The 13,333-nt window shown below is 35.1% G+C and overlaps 1 protein-coding gene across 6 annotated transcripts in view; it reads left to right on the top strand.

Annotated features, from left to right (window-relative positions):
• The window catches only part of PRMT3 (protein arginine methyltransferase 3), a 133,496-nt gene extending 123,456 nt beyond the window's left edge, over positions 1-10,040 (top strand). For all 6 annotated transcript variants that reach the window (XM_033409393.2, XM_033409390.2, XM_049713487.1 and 3 more), the window contains one exon: positions 9,077-10,040. In XM_033409393.2, the coding sequence (XP_033265284.2) occupies positions 9,077-9,186 (110 nt within the window). In that variant the 3' untranslated portion in view covers positions 9,187-10,040. The remainder of the gene's footprint in view (positions 1-9,076) is intronic.
• Positions 10,041-13,333: the final 3,293 nt, after the last annotated feature.

Raw genomic sequence — 13,333 nt, 5'->3', positions numbered from 1 at the left:
CCCTACGCTAAGGATTGAATAGGATAGTTACAAACTAGCCAACTTAACATTTTTTTTAACATGTCTAAAGCAACTTAAGGAGCAGCAGCCATTAGGGCACATACACTAAAAAGAAATATTTGCAACAAAACCTCATATACATCAAGAAAATCACTAAAGGTAAATGCTCAGAGGATTTCTTTTTAGATGGTGGTTAAACATTTGAAATATTAATAATACCCATCGCTACTGATAATCACTGAATTGCAAATCAAAGCAGATTCTGGTTGTTGTTTATCTAAATAACAAAGATGTTTTTATCATTTTCTTTCATTCTTTTTCTGTTGTTGCTTGGTTTCTAATAATGCTCAATATTGATGAAGATGGCAGGAGTGTAAAACTGGAACACACTTTATTCCTTTTTTTAAAAAGTATTCCACTTCTCATAATCCATCCTAAGGAATCGAGTGAAAATTTACTTTTTTAAAAAATCTTTGCTATTCTAAGCAGTGAAAGTAACGTTGTAATTTGCTTTTCTTTAAAGCATCTTTATAGAATTTTTTCATTTTTGTATAAACAAATCTTCAACCTTTTCCTTTTGGTTTCTGACTTTGGTTCCATACTAAAAAATTTTGTATTACTATATTTACATATTTCTCTTGACTCCTTTCCTCAGTGAGTTAAAATGCTCCGTTTACCATGTACTGAATCTCCATAATGGATCTTTTGGTTTCTCTACTATATTCTATTTATCTATGAATTTATTCCTAAGCCACCACATTTTAAAAACAGCTTTATTTTATATCTACATACAGTAAAAATTCACACATTTTAGGGCTTCCCTGGTGGCGCAGTGGTTAAGAATCCGCCTGCCAATGCAGGGGACACAGGTTCGAGCCCTGGTCCGGGAAGATCCCACATGCCGCGGAGCAACTAAGCCTGTGCGCCACAACTACTGAGCCTGCGCTCTAGAGCCCGTGAGCCACAGCTACTGAAGCCCGCGTGCCTAGAGCCCGTGCTCTGCAACAAGAGAAGCCACCTCAATGAGAAGCCCATGCACCACAACGAAGAGTAGCCCCCTCATCACAACTAAAGAAAGCCCATGTGACAACGAAGACCCAACGCAGCGCCCCCCAAAAAAATGTCCTCCTTCTAGAACTTGCAGTCTCTTAGAAAAAAAAAAATTCACACATTTTAATTGTACAGTTTAATGAATTTTGACAAATGTATACCCCACCCTAGTTAAGACATAGAATATTTATATCACTCTAAAAAGTTTCCTTGTTGATCCCCTCTGCAGGCAGTCATCCCCACTAGAGTTGGTCATCCCCAGCTTCAATTTCCAGACCAGGAGAACTACTGATCTGCTCTCTATCACTGTGTATTAGTATTACTAATAGTTAAGGCATTAGTATTCTTTTAGAATTTTATATCAAAGTTACTATACAGAATATACTCCAGTTTCTTTGCTTTTAGCATATTTTAAAAATTCATCTGTGTATCAGTAGTTTGTTTCTTTTTATTGCCAAGTAGTATTCCTTTGTACGGACTTATTGTAATTTACATATGCATCCACTTGCTGCTAGACTTTTGGATCGTTTTCAGTTAGGCGCCATTATGGATAAAATAGCTATGGACATACATGTAAAAGTTTTTGTGTGGGCATATGTTTTCATTTCTCCTGGGCAGATACCTAGGAGTGGGATTATTGAGTCTTATGGTAAATATATATTTAACTTTATAGGAAACTGGCATACTTCTTCACAGTGACTGTGCTTATTCAACATTCCTACCACTGTTGACGGTTCATTTGCTCCACATCTTTGTCAACACTTATATAAAAGGGCAGTCATTTTAAGTCATTCTATTACATGTATATGTAGTGACAGCTGTGTTTTTAATTTGCATTTGCCTTATGACTAATGATGTTGAGCATCTTCTCATATGTTTATTGATCATTTGTACATCTTTTTTTGGTGAGGTTTCTTTTAAAATATTTTGCTCAATTTTTGATTGGGTTGTCATCTTATTGAGTCATAAGGATCTTTATATATATGCATACAAGTTCTTTGTCAGATGTATGTGGTGCTAATATTTTTATTCCAATTCCTAGTTTGTCTTTTCATTTTCTTAAGGTCTTTTGAAGTCTGTGCTTTTGTGTCCTAATTAAGAAATCTTTGCTATCTTAACATCAAAGTTTTTCCTTTATGGTTCCTCTAAAAATTTTTATAATTTTGTCAGTACATCTAGGCCTATAATCTATTTCACGTTGATTTTAAAAATAATAGTTCATCTTTTCCCAAATGTGTATTAGGTTGTCTCATCATCATTTCTTGAAAAGACTATGCTTTTCTCATTTAATTATCCTGGCTCTTTTGTCAAAAATTAATTGACCATATATGCGTAAGTCCATTTCTGAGCTTTATTTGTTCCATTAATCTGTGTCTCTTCTTATGCCAGTAAGACACCTTCTTTGTAAGGTGATATAAGTCCTACTTTATTCTTTTTCAAAATTGTTTTCACTATTCTAGATCCCTTAAATTCCATATAAATTTAAAAATCAACTTATTAATTTCTGGCAAAAAAAAAATCCTACTAGGATTTTGATAGGAATTGTGTTGAATCCATAGATTGCTCTGGGGAGAACTGACTTCTTAACAGTACTCTGATCCACAAGCAAAATGTATCTCCCCATTTACTTAGATCATCCTTAGCAGTGTTTCATAGTTTGATGTAACTAAATGTTACATATATGTTGTTATATTTATCTCAAGTATTGCATGCTTTTTCAATGCTATTGTAAATGCTATTGTGGTTTTTTTATTACAATTTGTAATTCTTCATTGCTCACATGTAAAAATGCAATTAATTTTTTGTATTGATCTTATATCCTGAGATTGCTAATCCTTTCAGTTCTAGTAGCTTTAATTTTTTTGAATATTGCTTAAGGATTTTCTATTTGTTAAGACCATATAGTCTGCAAATAAAGACTGTTTTACTTTTTTTCCCCCAGTCTGTATATTTTTTTCTTCCCCCACATCTTAATGCTGTGACTAGGACATCCAACAGAATACTAATTAGAGGTGGTCAGAATGAGCATCCTTACCTCAGTCCCAGTCTTAGGAAGAAAGCATTCAGTTTTTCACCATTAATAATGATGTTATCTATAGTTTCTCATAGATTTTCTTTATTGGGTTGAAGAAGATTCCTTCTATTCCTAGCTTGTTGAAAGTTGTTAGAAATTAATTTTGTCACAATTTTACTCAAAAAAAGAAATTAATTTTGTCAGATGCTTTTTCTACATTTGCGTGAGACAATCATGATTTTTCTCTTTTGTTCACAGGATATTTTTTTATTTCTTATGCAGCAGGTTCTTATTAGTTATCTATTTTATACATATTAGTGTATGTTCAAAGGATTTTTGAATCTTTTTTCGTAAGTGATATTTACCTGTAGTTTTCTTCTAATAAATTTATCTTCTTTTACACTAATATGTATAAAATGGATAACTAATAAGAACCTGCTATATAAAAAAATAAATTAAATTCTAAAATTCAAAACAAAAAAAGTTATTTTAGTATCAGGATAATGCTGCCCTCAAAAGATGAGTTATGGAGTATTCCCTCCTTTATTTTTTGTACATTTGGTATTACTTTTCCTTAAATATTTGATAGAATTCCCCAACGAAGACCTTTGGGTCTGTCTTCTTTGTTTTCTAATATAAACATTTCAAGTTATCAGTTTTTCCTCTAGGCACTGTTTTAGCTATCGGCCACCTGTTTTTACATGTTGTGTTTCATAATCATTCAACTCGAAATGCTGTCTAATTTTCTTCTAGATTTTTATTTTGATTTATGGAATATTTAGAAGTCTGTTTAATTTCTAAATATTTTGGGCTTTTTCAAGTATCTTTCTGTTACTGATTTTTTATTTCATTCAGTTTTCGTCAGAGAACATATTCTGTATGATGTCTATATGTTTAAATGTATTAAGATTTGTTTTATGAACCAGTATATGATCCATCTTGGTTCTATAGATGTCAGCCAGGTCAGGTTGGTTAATAATGTTCAGGTCTTCCATATTCTTTCTGATTTTCTGTCTAGTTGTTATTATTATCAACAAAGGAGAGGCGAACTTTGCAGTGATGATTGTGGATATGTCTGTTTCTTCTTATGGTTCTGTCAGGTTTGCGTCATGCATTTTGAAGCTCTGTAATTATATGCACACAGAAGTTTATGATGTCTCATTTATGAATTGAACAACTTATCAATTCGAAATGTCTTTATCTCTGGTTATTTTTTTTTCCTTTAGTCAACTTTGTGTGAAAGTAATATAGCCATTCCAGCCTCTTTTTTTTTGTGATACGCGGGCCTCTCACTGTTGTGGCCTCTCCCGTTGCGGAGCACAGGCTCCGGACGCGCAGGCTCAGCGGCCATGGCTCACGGGCCCAGCTGCTCCGCGGCATGTGGATCTTCCCAGACCGGGTTACGAACCCGTGTCCCCTGCATCGGCAGGCGGACTCTCAACCACTGTGCCCCCAGGGAAGCCCTCCAGCCTCTTTTTGATTAATGTTTATGTAGACTATCCCTCTCCTTACTATTACTTTTAACCTGTGACTTTATATTTTATTATTTCATTTTATCTCCTCCCTTGACTAATTAGCTATACACTTGGGTTTGTTTCTATAATGGTTGCTCTAGAGTTTCAAACATGCACCTGAAGCTTATCACAGACTAACATCAAATGATGTCATACCACTACATTTGTAGTTTTGACTCTTAAAACAATACTCTTCTGTTTACCCTCTCTGATCCTTTGTGCTATTTTTTTTTTTTTTTTTTTTTTTTGCGGTACTCGGGCCTCCCACTGCCGTGGCCCCTCCCGTTGCAGAGCACAGGCTCCGGACGCGCAGGCCCAGCGGCCACAGCTCACAGGCCCAGCTGCTCCGCGGCATGCGGGATCTTCCCGGACCGGGACACGAACCCGCGTCCCCTGCATCGGCAGGCGGACTCCCAACCACTGCGCCACCAGGGAAGCCCCTTTGTGCTATTTTTATAAAAACATTTCACTTCCCCAAATGTTTTAAATCCCACAATACAGTGTTACTATTTTTGCTTTAAACAATTATCTATTAAATAAATTTTAAAACGGAAAAAACGTATTTACCACATACTTACTATTTTCTAGCACTGTATTCCTTTGTGTAGATCCAGGTTTCTTTTTGGTGTCGTTTTCCTGCTGTCTGAAGAACTTCCTTTAACATTTCTTGTAGTGCAGGCCTCCTGGAAAAGAATTTCTTTTTGTTTCTTTGAAAAAAGAATTTTTTTCTTATTTTTCATTTATTAAGGATTTTTGCTGGATATAGAATTTTTAACAGGTTTTCTTTCATCACTTCAAAGATGTGTCCAGCTGATGAAAATTTTGAGATCACTCTTTTCTATCTTCCCTTATATGTAATATGTCTTTTTTTCTCTGAATATTTTACAGATTATTCTTTTCATCACTGGTTTTCAGGAAGTTAAGATGTGCCTTGATGTGTTTTTGTTATTGTTGTAACTTTTTTTTTCCTGTTTATAGGCCTCAATTTGCAGCACTTTAAAAATCTATCCATTTTAAAATGGATGTCAAACACTGGAAGCATTATTTTGCTGAATGTTTGGATTTTGGTTCCTTTCTTTTAAAAAGTATGTGAAGTTTGCTTTGGCAGGCAATTAAGTTATTTAAAGATTACCTTGATCTTCACAAAAAATGTTTTAAAGCTTTGTTAGAGAGCAGTGGTGTGGCCTTTACTCTTTAGGTGGTGTAATGCTAAAGCGTAATCTGGTGTCTCTAGTGAATCATCATAAGTGTTCAGCAGGTTCCTTCTATTCTGGCTGCTTGGAACTCAGACCTCCCAGCCTGTGTGAGCTCTGGGAATTGTTCGGCTAATTGCTCCCTAGGAGTTGTTCTTTGCTCAAAATCATGAAATTTTACCATATACAAACAGAGATCAGTATTTAGTTAAAGTCTCAAGAGAACTCAATGAAGATATATGGAACTCTTTCCCTGAAAATAACATTTGAAATTAGTTGTATCTCTTTTTTCCCCCGTAATAGTAGTACATATGTATTCTTAATTTCGGTTTTATGTCATATTGCATTGTGTAGAACATTCAAGAATAATGTTAAATAATGTAGTGATAGTGGTATTTTTGCTGTGTTCTCACTTTAATCTAAATGCTGCTGTGTTTGCTTTTTATCATATTTGCTCTCAGATTTTGATAAATATTCTTTCAATAAAGAAAGTTACACTTCTTATGTAGATAAGAGACTTTTTCTATGACTAGATGAAGTTTATTAGTAAAGGCCCATTTATCATTATATGGTAATTTGAGCATGTGTATGTCCTAAAATCCTGCAGTTTCCATCCTAGAGAACCTATTGTCTTATGGACACAACAGACATATATAACAGTAATCATAGCAGCATTATTTGTAATAAAAAAAACTAGAAATAATTTAATGGAAGAACAAATAAATAGCAGTCTATTAATACAGGATACATCTCTGTGAAGTGGAACTATTTTGAATAGGTAATGGTAACAAGAAATTAGAATCATGGTTACCACTGGAGGTTGGAGAAGTGATGTGATTGGAGGGACATAATACGGGGTTTCAGTGGTTTGTGTAAGATTCCAGCCTGATGTTGGGTCTGTGGAGATCATTTCATTATTTTTATCTCAAGTATACATTATCTGTCTTTTCATACATAGGAACTACTGTAGAGAAGCAACTAAATTAAGTAATTTACACTAAGACACATTGCTTATAAATAGGAAGGAATTAACAAGCCACTAATTTGTAAAATTCAACACTTGTTAACTTGTGTTGATAATTCAGTAACAGTAATTTAAACCTAATAACCAAGTTGGTAATTACTCTTTTCTGTCATATACTTATAAAACCAATAGCAGTTTATCATAGAGCAGCTACTCATTTCCAATTTTAGTATCAGTAAATGATAAGTTCAGGATATGACTGTTGGTATAAAATAACAATTTTTAAATGTTGGTAAAAAATAGAAACAAGAAAATATTGCCTATATATTCAAAAATGGAAAATCTCTTAGATTTGTTGAAGATACTTATGACTTCTTCCCTAGGTTAATGTCTTAATGGTCAAGAAAACATGTCTTATAGCTTATTAAAGTTATAGAATAAAAATTATTTATAAAATTTAATATTAGTAAAATTTTTATAAAGTGGCTAAATGTTTTTACAAATAATGTCATAGAATAGTAAAATTTTGACTGTCTCATGTCCATTAAAGTGTATTAAAACTATAATAATCAATTTTCAGGTAGAGATAGGGAGGTACTAGATAGACTGTAGTTGAAGAACATGGGCTCTGGAATCAAAACTGCCCTGCTTAACATCCTGGTTCTTCCCTAACTGGTGGTATGACCTTGGGCAAATTGCTTAGCCTTCCTGAACCTTGTTTCTCATCTGTAAAATGAGGGAAACGTACTTAACCTCACAGAGATACTTTGTAATCATTAAGTGAGATAAATCACATAAAGGCTTTAGAATAGGGCTAGCACAAAATAAATGTTAAATAAATATTAGCAATTATTGTCTAATAATTAACCTGAACTTTCTACAAAGTTTGTAGAACTACCTCACAGGTAATCTTTGTCAGGCTATTGATGAGCTTGGCGTGTGATGTAGTTTTTTTTTCATTTTCTTAGTAATATAGAGGAATAGGTCAGATACAGAAGCCAAAGAAAGCCAGATGTACGTATTAACATAACACCCACACGTAAAATCACTGTTATATTAGGTTACATAGACTGCATCTTGGGCCACATTATTTTTTCCATTACTCTAATTCCTTAATTTTGTATTAAACTATATAAGCCTTGCCTTTTTTACAGGCTGTGTAGAATGTATCAGTAATGGAATCTTTATACTCTGAAGTATAACTATGAGGTGGTTCTGCTGTGTTTTACTGTGTTATTTCAATATCATATTGAAAAGCATTCAGATTCTTTAGCCCTTAATGTGGGGGATTTGATTTGCAGCGTTTTTTAAAATAAGATATTGATTCAGTATTTTGATAGTTTTATATAGATTCCACAATCATTTTATATGGAGCCTCACTGTATCCATCCAGATTTTCAAAGCTATACCTGATAGTATTTGCTGTGATTTTACTCTTATTAAAGCAAGGAGTGGTGATCGGTTACAACTTAACAATCTTGTTTTTATTTTTAAATGGCTGTTGGTAAATAAATGAAAAAACTTAAATGAGAAGTATCTATAATCAGAAAAGCACATAGATATAATTCCATTTTGGAGTGAAACAAAATTTGGAGCATACAGGATAAGTTTTTAGGGAATCATTCTTTGCCTTGTATTTTTTGTGTTCATTCTTTTACCTGTGTAAGCTCTGTTTTACGTTTACGGTGTGAGTACCTTAAAGGCCAACAGCCTTGTCATGTGCCTCTATAAAATACACATGTAAATTTTCACAGCTGTAATTTTCATTTCCCCAAAATGCCATTCACCAAGGGCTCTCTATATGTGTTTTCTCTTCCTTAAAAGCTGCTCCATGTACACTTGTTAAGGTAACCTTGACTTTAGTCCTCAGATAATTCATCCATTAATTCTTGTGAAGCTTTGCCTTTTACTGCCTTCCGACCATCCCCAATCCTCACCTCCAGCACACTTTAGACACATACCTGTTGTATAATTGTTAATGTAGCTATTTCTCTTCACCCTTGACCATGAACTCTTTGAGGGCAGGGGCCATGTCTTTTTTTTTTATGCCCAGGACGCACCATAAGGGCTCATATTGAGGAGTCCAATAACACAGCCCCCAACCCTGCAGTGACCACTGTAGTTTTGCTTACTCTTTCACAAGCATTGGACACTTGTGCTGCGTAAGTTAGATCTGTTTTGTTCAAAAATTAAACGTAAAATTGCCCTAAAAAATTTTAAGTTAAAAAAAAATAAGTGAAACATTTCACACCAAAAAAGAGCAATACTAGGTCTACTCTTACTTTTCTGCTACACTGTATTCCTTGAATTCTGAAACACACTTTTTGCCTTTCTTCTATAGGTGAAGCCTTGAAAGGAAAGATCACAGTGCACAAGAATAAGAAGGATCCACGGTCTCTCATTGTGACCCTCACATTGGATAATTCAACTCAAACTTATGGTCTCCAGTGAAAAGGCCACAAAAGCACTACTTTGCAGTTTTTGTTGTAGGGGAGGGAGGGGAGGGAGGGTTTTATGTGAGCGCATGGATGATGGGTCCTTTCCTGAGCCTCCTCAGTAGGAGAGAAGAAGCATGGCAGGAATCTGAGGATGCAGCTAAGGAGGGCACTGCCTGATCCTGGGGCTCCACCGCCATAATCACATTCTTGGAAGTCTGGTCAGTGAGATTTAACCAAATGTAACCCCTACATTGAGTTTGCCTGTATTGAAAGTCATTTAAATTGGCCTAAATTTGGAACAGAGATAGTCTTTTGTTGTTTTAAATAAGTTTCTTACTATAAATTTTAAATACTGGTAATTGATTAGTTATTTGGATGTTGTTTTATTAAACTAGTAACTGTGTACAAGGTATTACATATTTTATTGCAGATTTCCTTTCTGAGGAGTAGTTTTAATTGTATTTGCTAGAATATCAGGCTATAATACATTAAAAGAGCAAGCATAAGGGACTAAAATATGGAAACGAGACCACACAAATTGTATTTGAAGACAGCTTAGTTGATTGCCACATAATTCTGTTCTCATTTTTTAGCTTCTTCTCTCTTTGCAAATATTCTTGAGTCATACAGTTTTCTAGTATTGCCCAGGAAATCTAGTTTCAATGCATTTACCCTAGGTTTCATAAAATTTTTTAAAGATTGGGATAAATATGTACTTATTTACTAATACTTTTTTCAAACTAGATTTATGTGCAAAGTTAAACATGTAACTGTTAATATACTTATATCACTCTATACAATTGTGTCATTTACAATTATTGACTCAGTTTGAAGCGCAGAACAGAAAACATTCAATTAAATGTATACAACAACCATTAGCATTATAAAGTGACATTTCAATATATTAAAGCCTTTTATAAAATCAGAAGCATTTAAAACAAGTCTTAACAAAGGAATCATTTTTAAGATAACGGAAATTTTAAGGAGAAGTGGGTCACATGCTTCTTTTCAGTTCACCAGCTGGTTCTTTTTCAAAACAAGACACACACAAGGCAGCATAGTTAAGTGTTGAGAAGCATGAGCTCTGGAGCCAGTTCAGGCCTTGGCTGCAGCTCTTACTTCCTGTGTAATCTTAGGTTCCTTAACCTCTCTCCCCCTCCATGAATGTTGCCAATTCATAAACTGATACATTTCAACTGTTGATACTTAGATCAGTGCCTGGCACATAGAAAACAGTCAGTACATGCTAGGTGATATTAATTATCATCATCATACAGACAGGGACCCCTTCCAAAGAATATATGACATCGACAGTAGATCAGTTTGTGAATTGTCAACCTCATCAAATACTACACTAGTATGTGTGTGGGAAGATTACAACAGAAATTAATATTTAATATAGGAAAAACTGTATCAAAAAGAAATTGTCTTTTGGTCTTTATTAGAAAATTGGACTTATAGCAATGGGAAGAATAACCCCTTCAAATTATGATATTTCAGATCTTAGTCTAAGTCTTCCTTCATAAGCATGATTTCTCTTGTCACTGGGCTAAACTAGTTAGCTTGTTTTCACCATGATTTGAATTCAGACCATTACTGGAAATGTGTAGTGCTGATAATATAGCACAAAGTACTTTAAATTTTTGTCTGGAATGGCTTCACGTACAAATTTGAGTAGGGTGGGATGATAAAACAAAAATAAGCCCTTAAGATTTACCATTAAATTTTTAAAGTAACCAAAATTTACTTTTTTCTTTTTTATAAGTGCATAACAGATACTTTCTACTATTTAAAAGAATACTTCTCAAAAATGATTTCTTATTAAAACTCTTGTTTGATTTTTAGGGGATTTTCACCCAGTGGCTCTACTGATTTCCTTCTATTGGTTATAAGTAGTCCAACCATAGTTAGTGGATCTCTGTTCTTTTCAGTTAGCCTTTCCAGGCTGGAACATTCTAATTTGTGTAACTAAACATCTTATGAGATGTGAGAGTCCAAATATTAACTCTTTGATTAGAATTTCAGCCATTAAACTGTTGTGGAAAGTAAGTACTTTATAGCCCTTACAGTGATAAATGCAATTTTCTTTCATGCTGTGGCAGATGGGCATTTATGGTTAGCAGTTTGCTCTGTCCCAAGGATCTTATTCCCATTAAGAAAATACATTTTTCTCCTATTTTCCTTTGTGAAAACTAACATTATAATTTTGTAATGTGTGGGGTTCGCACGATTAGTCATCTCTGTTTAGTAGAGCAGTATTTTCTAAAAAGAGCATTTTGAAAGGAATGTTCCAAGAAAACAACTGAGAATGTACAGTGGTTGCACAGTGAAGGTGGTTAATACGTAGCCTCAACTGCTAGGAACACACTTTAGAATGAATCAGAGAGCTGTCAGATAACTTTGAAATAATTTCTGTTTGGGGAGGAGGGTAAGGCTCCACAGAATTATTTGCTCTCTTATCACTTAGTCTAAATTAACAGTCTGGTTCACCTGTGTCTCGCAGCATTCTACCTGTCACTTCTTTTCTTTTTTTTTAAAGATTTGTTTATTATTTATTTATTTTACTTATTTTTTGGCTGCATCGGGTCTTAGTTGTGGCACGCGGGATCTTAGGTGAGGCGTGCCGGATCCTTCGTTGCGGCACGTGGGCTCTTTGTTGCAGTGTGCGGGCTTCTCTGTAGTTGTGACAAGCGGGTTTTCTCTTCTCTAGTTGTGGCACACAGGCTCCAGGGTGTGTGAGCTCTGTAGTTGTGGTGCGTGGGGTCCAGAGTGCATGGGCTCTGTAGTTGGCAGCACACAGGCTGTCTAGTTGAGGCGCGCAAGCTCGGTAGTTGTGGCGTGCGGGCTTAGTTGCCCTGCGGCATGTGGGATCTTAGTTCTCTGACCAGGGACGGAACCCACCTCCCCTGCATTGTAAGGCTGATTCTTTACCACTGGACCACCAAGGAAATCCCTACCTCTATCACTCCTTCAAAAGGAATATTTAGAATGTATTGTGTGACATTGCTGATTTGAGATCAGTCTAGACTAATCTCACCAATCAGGCTATCAAGTGGAGGAAGCAGGGTAACAGTACAACTAAGATCATTCAACAGGAAAAATTAAAACAGGATGAGGCGCCACTTGGCTTCCACTGGCCGTTTGGTAAGCTTCTAGGCCATAACATACCCAAAACGTCCAGGTGTTCAGATTTTCCTGTGTAGTGGAATATCTCAAAAATACATATCAAGTATGCAGTACTGTCATAGAGTTTCAATCCATTATGAAAGGCAGGGTAAGTAAGATAGCTGAAGTCAAGCATTGTCTACCTCAGGGTCGGTAAACTACAGCTTCAGTCTCAATATTAAGTATCATTCTCACTACCTATCTTTTATGCTCACTCTCTTTAGTATCCTAATTCCAGTAATCCTGCAACTGCACCAAGACCAAAATCCACTGATACAGATCACATTTTCACTGTCCCTCACCTCTTCATGTGTACATTTCCCACTTTGCCCACCTTAAAATCCATAATCCATCATTATAAGCACTGTTTCTGCATGTCTCCCCTGTGTCATCAGGTTTTCCCTTTACTGCTCTGTGATCAACATACAAATAGGCTATTATTTATCCTACGTTAAAAAAAATTTCAACTCCACTTCTCCCTGCTGCTGTTGTGTCACTATTCTAGCTTCCCCTTTACATTGAGACCACTCAGAAAGACTTGTTGATGTTCACTGTTTTGTCTCTTCCCATTATTAAGTATACAGTATAATGAGTTTTGACAAATGTATGCATATAATCAGCATTCTGTTAATATTTAGAACATTTCCTTCACAGCAGAAAGTTTTCGTGTGCCACTTTGCAGTCAATACTTAGCCCTACTCTCCTCCCTGGGCAAACACTAATCAGACTTCTATCAATATAAATTTGTTTTGCCTGGTTTAGAACTTCATATAAATGGAATCATGTAGTATGTACTCTTTCATTTCCAGCTTCTTTCAGCACAGTGTTTTTTGAGATTCATCCATGTTGATATGCGTCAGTAGTCTATTTTTTTATTACTGGATACTATTCCACTGTATAAATGGGATTCTGCTCATTTGTTTATCCATTCACCTGTTGTCGAACACTTAGACTGTTTCCAGGTTGAAGCTGTTACGAATAAAGCTGCTGTGAAC

Source organism: Orcinus orca, chromosome 8 (assembly GCF_937001465.1).
Source record: "Orcinus orca chromosome 8, mOrcOrc1.1, whole genome shotgun sequence".
NCBI classification, from domain to species: domain Eukaryota; kingdom Metazoa; phylum Chordata; class Mammalia; order Artiodactyla; family Delphinidae; genus Orcinus; species Orcinus orca.
This window is presented reverse-complemented; position numbering and strand designations above follow the sequence as displayed.